General features: G+C 49.4%; 1 protein-coding gene across 2 annotated transcripts in view; it reads right to left on the reverse strand.

Annotated features, from left to right (window-relative positions):
• Window positions 1-20,777, reverse strand: part of GNB1 (G protein subunit beta 1) — an 87,265-nt gene that overhangs the window by 25,458 nt on the left and 41,030 nt on the right. For both annotated transcript variants that reach the window (XM_059376720.1, XM_059376721.1), the window contains exon 2: window positions 1,905-2,007. In XM_059376720.1, the coding sequence (XP_059232703.1) occupies window positions 1,905-1,961 (57 nt within the window). In that variant the 5' untranslated portion in view covers window positions 1,962-2,007. The remainder of the gene's footprint in view (window positions 1-1,904; window positions 2,008-20,777) is intronic.

Raw genomic sequence — 20,777 nt, forward strand, 5'->3', positions numbered from 1 at the left:
TTTCTTTATCTGCTATGCACAGATATGGACCCATGATGAACAACTTCTAAACAATAATTTATAGCGATCAGAAAAACAAAATTCTGGGCGCCTGGGTGGCTCAGTGGGTTAAGCTGGTGCTCAGGTCATGATCTCAGGGTCCTGGGATCGAGCCCCACATCAGGCTCTCTGCTCAGCAGGGAGCCTGCTTCCTCCTCTCTCTCTGCCTCCCTCTATGCCTACTTGTGATCTCTCTCTGTCAAATAAATAAATAAAATCTTAAAAAAAAAAGAAAGAAAGAAAGAAAGAAAAACAAAATTCTGAATTCTATATTCTGGAAGGTAGGCAGGCAATGTTAAACAAATCTGATCAGAGCAAACCATTAAAAACACCAAGTCTTGCTTATTTTTATTGAGCTGTATCCAATTTTTTTTTTTTTTTTAAAGATTTGATTTCTTCATTTGAGACAGAGAGCGAGAGAGGAGTGCGTGGCATGACCGTGGGGAGGGGGAGAAGGAGAAGCAGACTCCCCACTAAGCTAGGAGCCCAACTCCGGGCTCCACCCCAGGACCCGGAGATCATAACCTGAGCTGAAGGCAGACACTTCATCATCTGAGATGCCTAGGGTGCCCTGTGTAGTTGATTTTTTGAATCTTTAGAATTTGAAATTTGAAAGATACTTTGTATCCTCTTGGCTATAGATCTTTAAACATTCCATGATCTTTTCTCAGGTGTAAGAGAACAGGAACAAGTACTTGTATTTAATGTTTCTGTAGAAAATGTTCATTACAAGTTCTGTCTCACAAAACGGGAGGGGAGCAGAATTCGTGTCTTCAGAACCCTCCCAGCCCTGCCTTTTCAGAAGTGCAGGGGCTCCGCGGTTGGCCAGGCTGGGATTTAAAACTGCAGAACTCTGGGAGCTGGGGCTCCTGGGTGGCTCAGTGGGTTAAAGCCTCTGCCTTCAGCTCAGGTCATGATCTCAGGGTCCTGGGATCGAGCCCCACATCAGGCTCTCGGCTCAGCGGGGAGCCTGCTTCCTCCTCTCTCTCTGCCTGCCTCTCTGCCTACTTGTGATCTCTGTCAAATAAATAAATAAAATCTTAAAAAAAAAAAAAGAACTCTGGGAGCTACTGGTTGTACACGGTAGCTCTGTTTCTTTCCAGCTAGATGTGTCCACTCCCATTTAACAGCCTATCAGAGCTGATGGATGCCAGCATCCATCCCGGACCCTTCTCTAGGACACCTTGGGCACACCTGAGACACTTTCCCCTGTTGTTGCTAATACTCTTGTTTTTAAACAAGTTTCCTGGGGGGGCACCTGGGTGGCTCAGTAGGTTAAATAAAGCCGCTGCCTTCAGCTCAGGTCATGATCTCAGGGTCCTGGGATCGAGTCCCGCATCGGGCTCTCTGCTCAGCAGGGAGCCTGCTTCCCCCTCTCTCTATGCCTGACTCTGCATACTTGTGATCTCTGTCAAATAAATAAATAAATAATAAGATCTTTAAACAAACAAACAAAAAAAAAAAAACAAAAACAAAATTAAACAAGTGTCCTGTCCTCAACAGTTACAAGGGAGGGCTAAGCAGACACCACACTCTACGCAGTGACCAAGAAAATGTCGTGAATGGGGGGAAAAAAGTCATGAATGAATTCCCAAGGTTAAGAAAAAATACAGAGAGACATTTATAAGTTCTATGAAAACATTTTTTGTATATTCAAATAATGACATACTGGAAAACAGAACCCTGAAAACCACATCCTAGGCCAAATATCTGGCTCCGTGAGCATATCCTCTCCAGCGAAAATTCAGTTTTAATCCAAAATACCATGTAGTCATTCTGCAACGTACCTTTCCCACAACAGGTAACATCTTACCTGAAATTTGAATGATTTATAAACTAAGTCAAGCACACGTGTAGCTACATACCCTAATTTGGTTTTTAAGCTGCTCGGCCTCCTGCCGCAGCTGGTCAAGTTCACTCATCTTCGGGTGCCAGTGCTCTTCAGTGCCACCTCAAGGAAACGGAGATCTGAAACACAGACACAAGCATAAGGAAAATCAATCAACAATGGCTGAGTAGCTGAACGAAGCAGAGAAAAGGGAACGGGCACTGTGAGAGCGGCTCTTTCATCACGGGTCAGAGCACTTCTCTTCAGCGCTCACCAGAACCTGTCCGGTTCTACCAAGGGCTGGACCGGTCAGACGCGATTGGTACTGCCCACAAGCCTTTCAGTGACGGTGGCAGATACACACTCAGGAGATGGTGGTGGGATGAAAATGAAAAAAATGTGTCAAGCAGCATTTTTCCTGAAGGGTCGGAGTCTCCTCTAAACCCAAGAGCGTAAGACTGACGTTAGAAGAGGGCGCCTGGGTGGCTCAGTGGGTTAAGCCGCTGCCTTCGGCTCAGGTCATGATCTCAGGGTCCTGGGATCGAGTCCCGCATCGGGCTCTCTGCTCAGCGGGGGCCTGCTTCCCTCTCTCTCTCTCTGCCTGCCTCTCCATCTACTTGTGATTTCTCTCTATCAAATAAAAAAAAAAAACATAAAAAAAAAAAAAAAAAAAAAAAAAAAAAAAAGACTGACGTTAGAAGAGCTCACACGGACGCCGGGGAAGTCTGCTCAGGAGACGAGCAGAGCAGCAACTGGACAGCCCAGAACCTCAGCACCATGTCGATGCTCTCGAAACCAGGACCCACTCCGTCGCCGCGCCCCGCGGACGTTAGAATGTTTACACAGCAATTCTGAAAGCACTCAGTGTGGTATCCAACAGGCTTCTGGTCCAGGACATCTCACTCTCTGGCCAAAATGGGGTCCCAGAACAGCAGCACTAACTCCACCCTGACAGCAACAGGCCGAATTAGGCTCAGAACAAACAGCCCTGCCACCCCAGCCTCCTTGGACAGCATTCCTTAAGCCAGACTCAAAGTCTCCCTGTTAGAGCAGACCTACCTTCCCAAGGGAATGCCGTAACTGGGGTTGTGTTTCCGACCAAGAGCCTGAACGTTAGAGCAGTCGTGATTATGACCCATGGATCTCAAACCTGAAGCTGTAATCACCAACATCTCGATCGCCTAAGCCTATGGTGAGCGCCCATACGCAAATATGGCTCCTCAAAGGGCCTCAACGTCCTGTGCAAACACACACCGTCCTGTGCAAACACACACCGGAGACTGTATGCAAATGTGACAGGGCTGGTATTACACACACCAGGTATTTAATTCCCAGTAGCTGTTTTCCTGAGACTGAAACCTCTCTGGGGGAAACTGGAGGGGCAGGAAGCATATCTGGTAGAGTGTCCGTGTCTGGGTCAATCTTCCTATTCTGCACAAACGCATTTAGAATAAATTTACATGGTTTACATTATAGAAACTTGGTGTAAACTTACTGATGGAAACAAAAAATATCTTTCCCACTAAGGAGTATCTTTAGACAGTGTGTGTTTGAGTTCTGAGTTCTTGCCTTCAGCTGTGCTATCGATTCATAGCTACGAAAATAGGCCAGGCCGGAGGCGGGGGCGAGGGGGTGCGTGCAGGACCTCCAGGAAGCAATGCCCCGTCGCCAGTCCTGACCTTCAATGACCGTCTGCAGAGCCACCAAGAAAGGCCTTACAGGGACAGGACGGGACGTGAAGGCCCCTCTGGGAAGGCGGTACATGCTGACGCAGATTCAGAAATATTTTGGATCAAAATAATTGTTTCTAAAGCCATTACTTTAAGTGGGAGCTGGAAGCACGTGGAAGGCTTCAAAGATACTTGGAGCCTCCCCGGTGAAGAGCAGCATTACCGAAGCTCGACGTGGACGTGGCCACCCTACAGACACTTCACCGACGCCACTGGCCAGTGCTCTCTCTGGTCTGCGCGGACAGACGCCTCAGAGCTGCAGCCCATGGACAGTAACGTACGCAACGGGGACAGTGCCCAGAGAACAGCAGATAATTTCTAAAGGAGCTGGGAGGCCGGGAGGCCGTGTTCCCCGCCGTTTGTGGACTGTGGCGTGCCGCCAGCCAGGACGCCCTGCCACCGCGGCCGCGCGCACGGTCACGCTGCTCTCCGGCCGGCGGCAGCACCCCGCACCCCGCCCCGTGTCAGGGAACTGCTCTTGGTCTGTAAAGAAGCCCTTTCACTCAAGCCCTCCAAAACCAGCACTGAAGAGAAGTAATAGCTAATGGTTGGCGTGGGGTAAACGGAATTGTTACTTTTACAAATAAATAAAACCTCTTAAAATGATGGGCGGGCACCTGGGTGGCTCAGTCGGTCAAGCGTCCAACTGCAGGTATCAGCTCAGGTCACGGTCCTGGGTCCTGAGATGGAGCCCCGCTCCGTGCTCAGTGGGGGTCTGCCGGAGACGGCCTCTCCTCTGCCCTGCCTCACCCCCCATCTGCAGGCGTGCGCTCCCTCTCGAAAATAAATAAATAAAATCTTAAATTACTGGGACACCTGCGGGGCTCAGGCAGTTATAGGTCTGCTTTCGGCTCTGGTCATGATCCCAGGGTTCTGGGACTGAGTCCTGCGAGTCCCGCGTTGGGCTCCTTGCTCAGCGAGGAGCCTGCTTCTCCTTCTGCCTGTTTCTGCCTGCTGGTCCCCCTGCTTGTGCTCCCTCGCTCTCTCTGACAAATAAATAAATAAAATCTTTTTTTTTTTTTTAAGATTTTATTTATTTATTTGACAGAGAGAAATCACAAGTAGGCAGAGAGGCAGGCAGAGAGAGAGAGAGAGAGAGGGAAGCAGGATCCCTGCTGAGCAGAAAGCCCAGTGCGGGACTCGATCCCGGGACCCTGAGATCATGACCTGAGCTGAAGGCAGCGGCTTAACCACTGAGCCATCCAGGCGCCCATAAAATCTTAAAAAAAACTTTGTTAGTTTTAGTCAACAAACATAACTTCTGATTATAACTTCAACACTAAAAAGTTACGGTTAATTTTTAAAGTAAGGACGAAAAACAGCAAACTCTTAGGACCTAGGTAAACAGGAAGTACTTTCTGAGATGCTGGGTCTTTAGATACAAGACCCAAATTCTATTGTTAGGTGGGATGACCCCCTGAGATCTTAAGTTTAAATCCTTCTTTTAGTTAGATATTCTTTTTAAACATATCATAGAAGAATATATACATGATAATCGTGCAGCTATACTGTTCTAAACTAGAGAAATGAATTAATTGAAAACCCAAGTGTCTGTATTTTTTTTAAGATTTTACTTCTTTATTTGAGAGAGAGAAAAAGAGAAAGAGCACAAGTGGAGGGAAGGGCAGAGGGAGAGGGAGAAGCCGACTGCAGCGGCCCGAGCTGAAGGCAGATGCTTCACCGACTTGCGTCCTCCAGGTGCCCCCCAAGTGTGTTTAAAACGAGAAGATCCATTTATTTCAGTTACCCCATAAAATTTCAAAAGCAATAATATCAATACTTGCTGGCTTGAATCTTTAGTCACAAGCAAAGAGAACAAAACCAGATGTATTTCTCTTTCATCAGTAAGTATCATAAATGACTAATGCCTTTACTCACGATCCCTCTATAATCAGTGTCCACACCGGAGTCTCAAGAGAGAGACTCAAAATCCATGTCTGTTCATTTTCAAGAGAAGAGGTATTCCTGTGGCTACTAGCAATAAAGACAAAAGTCCATTCAGACCTATTTAATCTAGACAACTGGTCTGGTGAGAAAAAGTAACCTATGGTTAAGCACTTAAAAATCTTCTAAAATTACATTCTCTATTCTCCACGTCAAAGGTGTATTTTCTGAAATCCAATCTGGAAAAGAAGTTTTTTCATGGATGGACAGACTTTCACTGATGAAGGGGCACTCAGGGTGTCCAGCACACTGGCCTTACCCCCGAGTGGGTGCTGCCCAGGACCACCTTGATGAGATGTGCGTGTACACTCTCTGCTCGAAGCTAATGGACACGCCCCTGGGGGTCACAGCCTGAGTGTTAAAGGTCAGGCAACAGCACCATCACAGTCAGTGCTGCCCCAAAGAGAAACTGGCACCCACAGGCAAGGAGCGCACACATTCAGACACCGGCGGAACTAAGAGGAAGCAAAAAACCTCCCAATTCTCATAAATTAAAAGTTCAGCCCAAAAGCTCTTCTGTGAGGACCCAGTAAATGACATCAACAAGGTACAGAACAGTGCATGTGCGACGGCACTTTCTCTCTGTGCACAGGCCGGACAAACGCGCGCCGGCGTCAGCAATGGGGTTTCTGCGCACGCGAGACAACACGAAGCAGGGACGGTGGGCAGCTCTTCTCCGCACTATCTTTTATGCATACACGTGTTTTTTCTTTCTAAAATAATGTTAACAGGTTATCTGGGTCCTGACGCCGAGAAGTATTCACACTGTTTTGTCCATACTTTCGGTTTAAAAAAAAAAACCAATGTTTTTTATTCGAACACGTTAATGTTTAACGTGAACTATTATGTATCTCTAAGAACAGTAAGGGAGACGGAATAACCACTTGGAAAACTGCCTGGTGTACATTAAAACAAAAACAAAGTTGTGTCATGATTTTAGCTGTTTTTTAGAAAGATTTTATTTACTCCTTTGCGAGAGAGGAAGGGAGAAAGCACAGGCAGCGGAGCGGCGGGCAGCGGAGCGGCGGGCAGAGGGAGAGGGAGAAGCCGGCACCCCGCGGAGCAGGGAGCCCAAATCCCAGGACATGAGCCAAAGGCACACGCGCAACCAACTGAGCCACCCAGGAGTCCCTAATTTTAGCTATTTTAGAAGATTAAAATATATATTTTAGTGGAAAAAAAGACATTTAAAAAGACTAATAGCATTTTGTTAGACTTATTGGTCCTATTTTCCTCTTCATTTTCTGAACACGGATAATGCAGTTTACGTTATTTTGGTTAAAATAAAATGTACATTTTAAAGTGTTACTTACATGGAATCACTTTGCTTTTCTCTTCACTATCCTTAGGTTCCCAAAGCCTTCAGACAACCCCAACATCGGGTCTCCGTGGCCCAGGTTCCTCCTCCCCTTGCTAAAGTCAAGGCTAAGCCCTGGCCGTGCTGACTCAGGGCCTTCGCCCAGCTAATCCAGTAAGACAGGACCTGCTGAGAGTTTCATATCTGTTCTTCATGACCCACATTGCCACTAGCTTTTATTTAGAACGTCTATCCTAGAAATACTTTTCATAGAAATTTAAATAACTTGAAAGTGTATGATCTGCCCTAATTCAGATTATATCCAAAATCTTTGTAAGTCAAAGTGTCAACACAAATTTTTTATTCAAATATCTCACATTTGCAACATAACGTGCTTCGAGCGGCCCCACCACTTCCCTTCCCTCTCGTCAAGACCCCAGGAAGGTGTGGGACGGAACATCAAGGGTGCCCCCCAGCACCCCAGTCACTAACAAGGACATTCACGCTGCAAGGCTTGTTAATGACAAAATGGGGTGATCATATCAAAAAATGATCCTTAGTTTTGGTTCTGACGCATACTAGGAATGTGACACCGAATCACTTTTCAGTCCAGTCCCCAGAGAACGGAGTTACCCACATCACAGGGCTGCAACGAAAATGACGACAGACACCACTGGGACGTGCTCCGCAGGCCTTTCCGCGACTGGCCTGCGAAGCTCACCGTTCAGCGGAGTCGCCACGGGGCACACACGTGGCCTCGCCGGCACAAAGGAGGCAGCCTGAGACGCCAGCTGCTGGCTGCCCCGGGGCCCACGGTGCCGCACTGTACGGGACAGCTGGAGCACCTGTTAGCCTTGAAAATCAAACCGCTAGTTATTTTACCCCAAAAGAGGGTTTATTTGGGAAGAGCAGAGAACTGCAAATCCGGACAAGCCAGCCCCAGTAAAACCACAGGCAAGTCCAACAAATAAAGGGAAGGAGCGCTGGAGGAGGAGGAAGCTGGAGGGCGGCCGGGAACGAAAGCCCACCGGAGAGCAGCAGGTCAGGTAATGATGGTTTCTCACCGGCTGAGGCCCAGGGCCGGTGGAGTTTTCTTTTTTTTTTTTTTTTTTTAAGGCTCCACACTCAACCCTGAGGTCAAGAGTCATATACTCCATCAACTGAGCCAGTCGGGTACCTTAGGGCACTGGCTCTCTTGTAGGAGATGCAATGCACCTCTTTTCCCACTGGGGCCTCCAAGCGCGGATTCTCCCCGCAACAGATACCCAGCGGTACCGGCTTTCTCGACCAACCGCCCCCTCTAGTCCCCTAGTCCATTTTAGCGAGGTCTCCTGCAATCTTCACGTGCCTCTGAAACTATGAATCAGGGAAGAAGCTGGCTAGCTAGTTCAGCCACAAAAGCACCCCCCATCATCTCCAAGTCGAAGAAGCATTTTGAGGGAAAGAGTTTCACATGAGGGGCGCCTGGGTGGCTCAGTGGGTTAAGCCTCTGCCCTCAGCTCAGGTCATGATCTCAGGGTCCTGCTTCCCCTCTCCCTCTGCTGCTCCCTCTGCTTGTGCTCTCTCTCCTTCTCTCACTCTGTCAAATAAATTCTTTAAAAAAAAAAAGTTTCACATGAGGAATTTAAACCGATTTCATCAGTTTGTCTTTTTCATTCAGAAAAAGAAAGTAGAGAAACCCTCCTTCCATGACATACGGCCTTAACACAACCGCGAGCAACTCAGTGCTCGAGGACAGGTGCTGCGGCTGAAGCGGGTGCGCAGAGCCGAGCACTGTGGCTCCTCTGTCCCCCAGAGCTGGTCTGCAACCCCCCAACACTTGCAGGTGTACGCGAACGTGCCCGACAACAGAACGCCATGTTTGAAGTCTGCTTTACAACAGCCAAAATGGAAGAGAACAGGCAAGGGCGGACACAAACGAGACTGGGTGTGAGCCGGTCACTGCTGTAGTTTGATGAGCAAGTTCCTACACGATTAACTTTTATGTGCATTTCAATTCTCCAGTAGGACAGTTGTTTTTTTTTTAATGTTAGTAACTGTGTATCTTGATTCAAAATCCCAATGAACAGACTTCAGAGGAAATCAGGAAAATGTGAATACGGCCTGGGTGTTTGGTGGCCTGAGAGCTGAGCTCTTTCTTTGTGGTCAGAGCAGGAGTAAAGGCCACAGTGTTAGAAATACTTCTTACTTACGGGCATTTGCTTTAAAATACTCCAAGATAAAACGGAAGGAAGGAGGAAGATGATTAAATGAAACTGGCAAAACTCTATAAATGTTGGAGATGGGTGATTACGTAATATTTTTTATTTACGTTTGAATATTCTTATAATAAATTTTTTCAAAGTCAGTATTTCTTGGTATTGTCTGACTACATTACGAACATGTGATGAATCTGTCATAAACCTCTTGATTTAAAAGCACGGGAGCACAGGGGCACTGGGTAGCTCAGGTGGTTGAGTGTGCACCTCCTGACTTCGCCTGCAGTCATGATCTCAGGGTCATGGGATCCTGCCCCAGGTCAGGCTCCACGCTGGGTGGGGGTCTGCTTGGGATTCTCTCTCTCCGTCTTCTTCTGCCCCTCCCACTCCCCCTGCTCACGCTCTCTCTCTCTCTCTCTCTCTCAAATAAATAAAATCTTAAAGAAAAAAGTCTGGGAGCACAGGCGTCCCCCACATAGATCGCGCAGTGTCCTCACATGTTTTCCTGCAATGACACAGACTGCCTACCCCTCCAGCTGGCTGCGAGGAAGACTCGACCTCAGTAATCCCCAAATTTGTCTGAACAACCAAATGGTCAACCTTGGAGGTTTCCATATCCGTGTTTCAAAAGGGATAAAAATTAATATTACATTTTCATGATATATTACCATGAAATTAGCTTCTATGAAACAGCAGATATCAGAATATTCAATGGAATAAAAAGTGAATGGTGACTAGTTCTTTTTACGGGGAACCAAATGGTAATGCAGATGCAGAAAGGAAATGCATCACATGCTACACCCTCATTTGGCTCTGGCCTAGCGATGGGCAAACTTTTACATGTTATTTGCAAATTACTCTATTAGGATGCAGTTTATTTAAATAGTCTGCCCTCAGCATCTCCGATGTCTCCTCAGATTTCCCTGCAACTCAGTTTTCTGACGCAAATTTCAAACAGTCCTCCACTTAGGTAAGTGGCTTCCTATTAGGTAAAGCACACACAGAACACTTGTACTTAGCACATTTTACACTTATGGACAATGCAGTATAATTTTCTTCTTAACTTACTGTTTAACCCCATTCAAAGTGGATCCCCTAAAGCATTAGGACGATATAAAAAACTTAATCATCTTCAGTAGAAGTAATTTCATACAACAATCATGTTAGTCTCATAAACAGAAAAATAAGACACAAGACACAATCTCGACATACACGGAAATACCTATTAGCTCTACAAACGGTCTGACCATCCCGGGGTCCCCAGCAGACATTCCAGAAAATAGGAGGAGCCTCACTCACTTCAGTTTACTACCTTTGAAAAATAATGGTTCTTACGGTTTTCAAAAGACAACACAACCTGCAGCAGATAATTCATAAAGTCACGGACGGCCAGATGCCACTCACACTCACACTGAATGTGTGGGAAGCCAACACGTCCTTCTGGAAGTCCATGCTCAACCCCGAGACCACGCGGTGGAAAAGCCCGCCGCCCTGCGAGCAGCGGTACCCCGACGTGCACCCCCTCCACTGCCCAGCTCCTTGCCAGAGCTCGAGGGAGGAGTCACAGAGGGGCTGTGCGCACCAAAAGAACTATGGTCTGACAAGAATCAGCCATGCCCCTGGCAGCAGCAGGAAGGCAACCGAGCTGCATGGACGGAGCGTAGAGCACAGCTGCCCTCACGACCAGAAGTAAGACCCATCACTTCTGTAAGACACCCGACCCCCGCATGCACAGAGATAGGTCTGACTGAGAAGGCAGCACTATCGAGGACTACAAATTCCGAGGTTCCAGGGCACCTGGGTGGCTTAGTCCTTAGGTGTCTGCCTTCGGCTCGGGTCATGGTCCTGGGGTCCTGGGATCGAGCCCCACGTCCAGCTCCCTGCTCGGTGGGAGCCTGCTTCCCCCTCTTCCACTCCCCCTGCTTGTGTTCTCTCTCTCACTGTGTCTCTGTCAAATGAATAAATAGAATCTTTACTAAATAAATAAATAAATACATTCCTAGGTTCCTTGAAACCCATTGCTCAGAAGGCACTATTCACCTACACGTGCAAGTTATTTGCAGGCTGCTATGCAATGCTACAATTAAAAATTACTATAAAGAATTTATACTTCAGAACATGTTAAAATTAAATCTAGGAGCACCAGGGTGGCCCAGTCGGTTGAGCACCTGTCTTCAGTTCAAGTCAGGTCCCAGGACCACAACAAGTGGTCTTACGGTACGACTTAGTGTGCGACTGCTTGTTGAAGTCCTTTAGAGGACATGGGTGCACGTGGGTGCACGTGGGTGCTGCGACCGCCATCCTCTTGGGTCGAGTGCTGCTCCTTCACGGAATCCAGACCTGAGTCTGCGGTGCCTTGTCTGACTGGTCCTGCTAGAGTTTTGTCTTTTCACCTTGACACCCCAGTGAAAGGTGCCTCCCGCTGGGCAGGGCAGCCACACCTGCCACAGGCTGACCTCTGAAGGTGGCTGGCCTCAGAGCCACAGTGGTGGCGCCATGCACGCATCTTCCTCCGACACTTTCCAAATGACAGCATCCCCCTGATGATCCCCCCTCTGCAGCTGAGACCCGAGCCCAGAAGGCACTCCGTTATCCTCTAGCTGTACTAAATAACCTTAAACTCAGGCTTATTTAAACACCTGAATTAGACAAGAACTTGAAACTGCGTCCCCCTCCGACTTCAGCGGACAGAACACCAAACGGAACCTGGAGGACCGTTTGGGGACCTCCCAGCACTTGACAAAGCCCAAGGGAGCTGAGCCTCAACGCTCCCTTGTCGTGCAGCTGCTCAGCAGGGGCCTCAGGGAAGGGAAAGAGACCACCCGGCCCAGCTCTGTTTCCTACCCAGTACCCGCCCGACCAGGCCCGGGAAGCCAAAGAAGTAGGACACGCTGACCACAGCTTATCTCAGCCCAGGAGCTTCGAGGGACATTTTTTTCACTCTCCAGCCCCTTGACAAGCGTCCCTCATCTTCGAGCAACCCCGCCCCCAAGACACAACTCCCCTCCATGTGCCTCTTCCAGAGCCAGACGTCCACAGGAGCCCAGCCACGGAGACTCTGTCCACCTGTGCCCAGGCTGCCCTTGCGCTCCCCGCAAGGCTGCTGGATTCTTCCTTCCCACCTGGAGGCCATGGCCAAGGTTTGTCCACAGTCTGAAAAGCGAGCCCTGAGAGCAGAAACACACCCGTACAGGCCATATAAACGCGCTCCCGCGGACAGCGGTGAACACGGTCCAACTGACACCCCAAGGAGCCAACGTCCAGGTGAGCAGAGCCGTCTACGCTGCTCCTCTCAGAAGGGACGGTGAACCCAGCCAGCCTGCAGCTCGCAGCTCCCCCCAAAATTACAGAAACGAAAAGCATGACTCACACTCATCAATATCTATTAACTTCTTCTGAATATGTCTTGATTTTCCCCCAACAGCTCTGATTCTTCCCCAGCAGATCACTACTGTCGCAATGGGGAGCCGTGCGGGCCGGCTGCTTTCTGACCAGGCTCGTGTCCGGTCCGTGTCCGGCGAAGGAGAGCTCCTCTCCCCTCAGCAGCACGCCGGGCCTTGCGCTACGAGCACCTTCCTCACTTCCTCACATCCGCTCACTGAGCACCTGCCACGGACAGAGGACGCTGCAGTGAAAACACACACTCCTTCCCTCAGGCACCAGTCTGAAGAGGGACAGCCAAATGTCCTTTCAAGGATCTGACTCGGAACATCTTGATGATTTTACCATGTGGACACCTAATCACTTCAGAAGTAAAAGGGGTCATAGCTGTGACCGAGGAGCACAAACTGTGTCCTCACTACTGGGGAAAGAGGTCCTACCCAGTGGACACGTGGTCACCAAGAGAGGCGGATGCAGTCCCAAATGGCCACAATTCCAACGGAGACTACCCTGGAGTTACCCAACCCGGGCGCCCTAAGCAGTCTGACTGGCTCGCAATGCTCACGGGACCATAAAACCACGCTCCACTTCCTTGTCACCTGCACGCACACAGCACCCCACCAGGGCAAGCTCTCGGACACTGACAGGACGAAGTTAGCAGCTCAGGCCAGCCTTCTGACCTGGAGAGCCGCGCACAGGCCTTTCTGCTCGCGGTCACACGCGCGCCACTGCGGCCAGAGAGCTTAGCTTCTCCACTTCTAGGGGAAGCACCTCTAAACTGCTTTCCTGGGGCGCCTGCGTGGTTCAGTGGGTAGTGCCTCTGCCTTCAGCTCAGGTCATGGTCTCAGGGCCCTGAGATCGAGCCCCGCATCGGGCTCTCTGCTCCGTGGGGAGCCTGCTTCCCTCTCTCCCTGCTTGTGATCTCTGTCAAATAAATAAAATCTTTTTTTAAAAATTGCTTTTCCAGCTAAATGCCATCAATTCAGGAGAGCCCACTCATCGGGGGTAAGAAGCGTTTGTGGGTGTCCTCTGCAGCGCCCCTCCTCACGGGCTCTTATACCCCGTCTGGTCAGCTCGCCAGTGCCGTCCAGCAGAAACACAACGTGAACCACAAGTGGAGGTTTTCATTTCCCCGTACCCATATTAAAAAAAAAAAAAAAAAATCGGTCAATGTTAATTTAATTTTATTTGTAAAGATTACTTATTTATTCATCTGACAGAGAGAGACACAGGGAGGGCGGGAACACAAGCAGGGGGAGCTGGGGAGGAGGAAGCCAGCTCCCCGCTGAGCAGGAAGCCCCATGCGGAGCTCGATCCCAGGACCCTGGGATCATGACCGGAGCCGAAGGCAGAGGCTTAAGGACTGAGCCACCCGGGCGCCCTAGGTTAATGTTAATTTAGTAATATATTTATGTAATCTGACATACCAAAAATGTTATTTCAACATGTAAACAATATAAAACAATCACAAACGGGTATTTCATGCTCCTTTGTCATACTAAGTTTTTGAAATCGAGTGTGTGTTTCACATTTCCTTACTCCAAGTGCTCCTCAGTCAACACGCGGCCAGTGGCCACCAACTAGCACAGGGGCCTGTCACAGCACTGAGCCCTTCCTCCCCTCCGCCCTCCAGGGGGAGACCCTCATCTGGGGATGGGTTCACCTCAGTGTCTTTCTAGGATAGCAGGAACCAGGCTCTCCCTGCACAAAGCCAACCTCCGTCCTCCCAGGCAGAAACGGAGAGGCGCCCCGGTTCGTACCTGCTCAGCCCCACGCCCTCCTGGAGGCACCTCCTCCCACCCCGCGTCAGCCGCCCAGCCCCGCCGCAGGGCTCACAGCAACCGGGGTAGGGGGACCCGGACGGAAGACCAGGGTAAGTGGGAGCCGGAGAGCAGGCAGGAGTTACCCTCCCTGAGGCTCTGTCTCCCTCTGGAGTCGCAGGAAAGGGCCAGTGGGCCTTTCTCCGGACCTGTCTGGTGCCCCACGGACACCCACCCGCGCCCCTTGCCCCCCCGCTGCGTCGCGCGCCCAGCGTGCAGCACAGAACCCGGCACACCCTACGGGACCAAAATCGTCCAGTCAACCCAACCCCTGCAAACCTGAGGCCAAACAAGAGGTGGCACTTGACTTATCTCAAGAGCCAAACGTCACACGCAGTTGCTGCGTCCGAGGCAACAAACGGCAAAGGTCCGGCAGGGCTGGCGGCGAGAGCGGCACACGCGATGGAGGAACGGCCTCCAGCCCCTGTGGGAGGCTCTCACCCCCAAGTTCTGGGCCAGACTCTGCTCCCCGATATGCGAACTGCACCCCATCATCCAATCTGTTCTCACAACTATTTTCTGAAACGAGGAGGAACAGCACCGGGTTTCCCCCAGAAACTGTTTGCGTCGGCCTCTGCGCGTCTGGCCGACTGAGCAGGCCCGGCCGGCGGGGGGCAGCGTGGCCGCCGTGCGCTGGGGCCCGCTGGGGCCCGCTCATCCACGCTGCGGTCCTCCCTCTCGCCACGGGGGCCTCCGCTAAGTGCCTAACCTCTCTCTGCCTCTGCTTTTTGGTCTGAAAGTGGAGACCGTTACAGGACCCACACCTCATATGCTATGAGGGCTCTGAGAGGCCATGTGAGGCCTTTAAAACCTGACGAGACTACAGCAAACTTTTTAGCCTGAAATTACTTGAGAAAATTACCTCCTCCTGCACCTGCCAGACTTCCTGGCCAGTCAGTGGAGTTGGCAGAAATCAAGAACACAACTGCAAGTGGCGACCCGTGAAATACTGGGGGTTCGCCTGGCAGAGAGGAGACTTGCTCGCATCGCTGTGTAATCGTTCGTTTAGTTTTTAAAACATAAAATATCCTCACTGAAATGCAAGTCACACAATAAATATGCACCACTTAATACCTAACACACGGACACATCTCTGAAACCAGCCACACAATTCAGGTAACGAACATGTCCGTCACCCTCGGTGCCCCTCTGGAATCCCCCCTCCCCAGGTGCCACCCATCTGCGTCCTGTCACCACACACCAGCGTGCAGCTCCCGAAATTTGGGCACACGGAGTCCTACAGCGTGTAGTTTCTTACGGTCTGGCTCCGCCAGCTCGGCCTTATTCTGACACGCATCCACGCTGCGGCGTGGACAAGTCTTATACAGACATCTCCTTCCGCTTCTAGTGGGGACACACTGAGCAGGGAGCACATATGGAGGCACAGGCTCAACACTTTAAGAAACTGCCAAACTGGGCGCCTGGGTGGCTCAGTGGGTTGAGCTGCTGCCTTGGCTCAGGTCATGATCTCAGGGTCCTGGGATCGAGTCCCGCATCAGGCTCTCTGCTCAGCGGGGAGCCTGCTTCTCCCTCTGCCTGCCTCTCTGCCTACTTGTGATCTCTGTCTGTCAAATAAATAAATAAAATCTTTTTAAAAAAAAGAAAGAAACTGCCAAACTGTCTTTGAAGTGCTTGCACCGCTTCCCTCTCCCACCACTGGTGCCTCAGAGCCCAGTTCCTGTATGTCCTTGTCAGCACTGCCATGATCACCTGTTAGTCCATCTAGGAGGTGGACAGTGGTGTCTCCTTACAGATTTAATTTCCATCTCCCGATAGCTAATGATTTTGGCTTTCCCTTTCCTCTTTCTTTTTCTTTTCTTTAAGATTTTATTAGTTTTGGGGCCACCTGGGTGGCTCAGTTGTTAAGCGTCTGCCTTTGGCTCAGGTCATGATCCCAGAGTCCTGGGATCGAGCCCCACATCGGGCTCCCTGCTCAGCAGGAAGCCTGCTTCTCCCTCTCCCACTCCCTGCCTGTGTTCCCTCTCTCACTGTCTCTGTCTCTGCCAAATAAATAATAAAATCTTTAAAAAAAAATAAAGTTTGTATTTCGGAGTGAGCGAGCGAGCACAAGCAGGGAGGAGGGATACCGGGAGAAGCAGGCTCCCCGCTGGGCAGGGACTCCCGACATGGCACTCGATCCCAGGACCCTGAGATCAAGACCTGACCTGAGGGCAGAGGCCTGACCGACTCAGGACCCCAGGCGCCCCGGGCATCTTTTCAATCACGCTTCTCTGCCCCAGCTCTCACGTGTCTGTTCGCATCACCTGCTTCCTTCATACTGAGTTTTAGAAATTCTTTATTAACTCTGTTTACAAGTCGTCTACGATGTGTCACGTGCTGCCTCGTTCGCCAGCCTGAGGCTTGTCTTTCCATTTTATTAACAGTGGCTTTGAAGGAGCAGAGGCCTTTTAATCTTGACAGAGTCTAATTTATATATTCTCTTTTATGGCTTTTATCTTTGATGTCATAATTAAGAAATCTTTGCCAAACCCGAAGTCTTAACAATCTTCAATGTCTTCTAGTTAGGGTGACTTTGAGGTTCACTTTGAGTTACATTTGGTCTACAGCGTCAAGTTCACCTTCTGCATAGGGACGACCAATTGTTCAAGCAATGAAGTCACTTAATTTAGTTTTGGGCGTTTGTTTGTTTTTGAAGATTTTATTTAATTATTTGAGAACGAGCACGTGTGCACATGAAAGAGTGGGAACACGGGGGGGGGGGGGGACGCGGCTCCCCGCTGAGCAGAGAGCCCAATGCGGGGCTCGATCCCAGGACCCTGAGACCAGGACCTGAGCCAAAGGCAGACGCTTAACATCTGAGCCACAGACATGTTCCTAATTTAGTTTTGCTTTTTAAAATTCCTTTGACTTGGGCTGTCTGGGTGGTTCTGTCTGTTAAACATCTGACTCTTGGTTTCAGCTCAGGTTGTGATCTCAGGGTTGGGCTCAGCACCTCAGCAAGGAGCCTGCCTGGGATGCTCCCCCTCCCCCTCCCCTTTTGCCCGTGTCTCCAGGTGCACATGTGCGCACACATTCTCTCAAATAAATAAAATCTTCTAAAAGAAAGAATTCTTTCAACTTACAGAGTTCCAAGAATTACAAAAAGAACTGTACCCTCAACCGGACCCACTGAGCCCTGCCCCCGTGACACGTGCTGCACTGCTCCCACTTCGCACAAATTCATAGGGAGTTTCCTATGAATCACGTGGCTTTCCTTTTACCTGCACAATCTACCGTATTCCAACCAAGGTCTGATTTGAACAAGCTCTGATTTGAAAGCTCTCCTGCTTTCTAATGAAAACAGCTGGAGAAATCCCGCCCTGTTCAGAATGCTGGGACTTTAGCTCTTCCTTCTGAACACTGGATACAGCCTTTCAAAAAAACATGCTTCTCAGGAACAATCTGCTCTGAAAACCAGCTATAAGCTTAAAAAAGAGACGGGCAAAACTGTACAAAGATCAGGTTATTAAAATAAGAAACCCTGAAGAAATTTAAACATTGTGCTTTAAAACCTGACAGGATCAACTGCACCAGCATTACCTTAATTCAGAAGTGCGTCTGGTCTGGTCTCCAATGCATGAAAAATCGTCTGCAACAGACAAAAAATGCTCTCCATGCACTGCATCCAGCCTGCACGACCTACCTTCCACACGGCTGAAGGAGCACACAAACCCGGCACGTCCTATTACCATTTCTTGTCCCACGTCATTTTGCTTAGCACTTTGTATTAACTAAGTATTTGGCTTTTCAGGGTGGAAAAAAAACTCTGATCTCAGTTTCTTTTTAAAAATCCCTTAGCAAAAAAAAAAAAGTATAAAAATTCCTTAGCAATGCCTCCTGGAAAATACATTGAATCCTACTGAACCCAACTAGAAAAATTAAAGTAACAGTAAAAACCACCGCTGCAGGGGCGCCTGGGTGGCTCAGTGGGTTAAGCCACTGCCTTTGGCTCAGGTCATGATCTCGGGGTCCTGGGATCGAGCCCCGCATGGGGCTCTCTGCTCAGCAGGGGACCTGCTTCCCTTCATCTCTCTCTGCCTGCCTCTCTGCCTGCTTGTGATCTCTCTCTGTCAAATAAATAAATAAAATCTTAAAAAAAAAAAAAAACCACGGCTGCAGTTCCAGAAGCTTCTAAAGTACCCCTAACCAGACTCTGCTATCAGACATGTAAAGGAATGCATCTGAATCTCAGAAGGAGGCCTGGCCACTTTCCAAGTGTGGCTGGTCTACAGGGGCACAGGTGCCACTCCCACCACCAGCCGTGGCCCTGGTGACCAGGAGGCCCTCCCGGAAGAGCTCCCAACTCTCCTCTTCCAGTACCACAGCCAGAATAAAAGCACCCTTAATTCTAGATTTCTTCTGGAGTATCTGCTTGTTCTTTCTCAGAAACTAAGTTTCAAAACACTTACATAGGCTTCTGTGATCGCTCCAAATTAAACTGTGTGTGAAAAGTCCCATTCTGGACATTTCAAGGATTACCACCTGCCTGCTGATGGATTCACTATTTCCCGCATCTAAAACTCCCAGCCACACACCTAGTCTGGAGGCCAGGAGAGGTATTAACACACTGAAATGTCCCCCAGTTCAACCGTGAATTCTAACAAATTATTATTTAACAAAACAGCTTTCTTTTGAATTATGTTACATACGTAATGAGCAAACACAAGCTTTTCTGCCAATACAAGTAAGTGTGGAAAGAAAACAGTACGGTATGGAGGTTCTTCAGTAATTTAAACACAGATTTGCCATGCAATCCAGCAAGACCACTCCTAGGCATATATGCCCCAGAACTAAAAACCAGTACTCACACATACATACATCTCACGGCAGAGCTACACGCAATGGCCAAGAGCTCAGTGTTTGTCAATAAATAAATGCATGGGGCACCTTGGTGGCTCAGTGGGTTAAGCCTCTGCCTTCAGCTCAGGTCATGATCCCAGGGTCCTGGGATCGAGCCCCACATCAGGTTCTCTGCTCCGCCGGAAGCCTGCTTCCTCCTCTCTCTCTCTGCCTGCCTCTCAGACTACCTGTGACCTCTGTCTGTCAAATAAATAAATAAACAAAATCTCACAATTAAAAAAAAAAATAAATGGATAAACAAAGTGTAGTATAGCCACACGCTGGAATATTACTCAGCAGTGAAAAGGAGTGAAACACTGATGCACGCTACTGTGGCTGGTTCCTGAAAACACTATGCTACCTGAAGAAGCCAGATGCAAACGATCACAAACTGTGTGACTCCGTGTGTATGAAATATTCTGTTTACATGACAGAGGCAAATGCACAGAGATAAAATGCGGTGGTTGCTAGGGGTTCTGTGTACATGTGTGTGGGATGAACACTGCTCAACAGATATAGGGCTCCCCGGGGAAAACAAAAACCTTCATAGTAAGACGGAGCTGATGGTTATACAACACAGTGAATGTGCTAAAAAGCCACTACGTGGTTCACATTTAATAAAATGTGCCACAAAAGGTACTTAGAAGAAAACCCAAATCAGAGGGTATGGAAGTGGAAGCTGGGGATTCGTCAGCGAGTGGTGGCCGGCCGGCTGTCGCAAACCCTCAGAGGGTAGCGCTCGGGCACGCACACCCACACTGTCACTGAATTACCAGGTTTAAAAGTGGGCAATCTTAACTTCGGCATGACTGGAGTTTTAGGCTGGGTCACTCTCTCTGGTGGGGGCTGTTCTGTCCAGCATGGGATTTTCAGCAGCACACCCTTCCCCAGCGTGACAACCTAAACCGTCTCCAGACACCACGACAGTAGGAGCCCGGGTAAGAGCTTCTTCAAACTGGCTGTCACAATGACCCGTGACTCCAAATGCAAACCCTTTCAGGCACTTGTCACATCAAGAGACAAGAGGGAAAAAATTAAAATGGAAAAATGTATCAGTTTGCTCTGATTCAAATACCTAGACTGTCTTGTGGCTCGAGGCATGAAACAAAGTTAAAGTTCCTTCTTTTTCGTTGGAAGAAGGAAAAGGGAAGCCAACCCTCCATGAGCATCTGTCTACCCCACAGCTCCTAAGGGCACCGTCACAGTGGGGCGAAGGGCATGGGGACCACTGCCAAACCGCCTCAGCCGGCATTCACGTGTACAGCCGACTGGACTCTCTTCTGGTTAAAAATCAGACCCAAGTGGGGCTCTTTTTCTGCCTACCCAGCCCAGACCACTGTCCCAGAGAGCAGCGCACACTACTGTGATCCAAAACCAGGAGCAAGCATCAGCCTTGAAGAAAATCTGGAAACTGGGGATTTAGCGAAACCAAAGCCGATGTTGGCCGACACTACTCTCCCTCCTGGAGGTAAAGGGAAGTGGAGAGACAAGGCGCATCTTCAGACAGAAGGCAGATTGCAGAGGCTGTCGAAAGGGTGCCCGGGGCCCACAAGGGGGACGGGCGACAGTGGCTGGTCAGACGTGAGAAAAGATGGTTCTCAGGGCAGGCAGGGACGGCCCCTCCCCGTTACTCTGAAGTCTGGCTACAGTGTTGTTGGTGCTGTTGCTGAAGTGGAATTAAGGGGGACATATGCATGCTGA

The sequence above is a fragment of the Mustela nigripes genome, chromosome 14 (genome assembly GCF_022355385.1).
Source record: "Mustela nigripes isolate SB6536 chromosome 14, MUSNIG.SB6536, whole genome shotgun sequence".
Classification (NCBI taxonomy): domain Eukaryota; kingdom Metazoa; phylum Chordata; class Mammalia; order Carnivora; family Mustelidae; genus Mustela; species Mustela nigripes.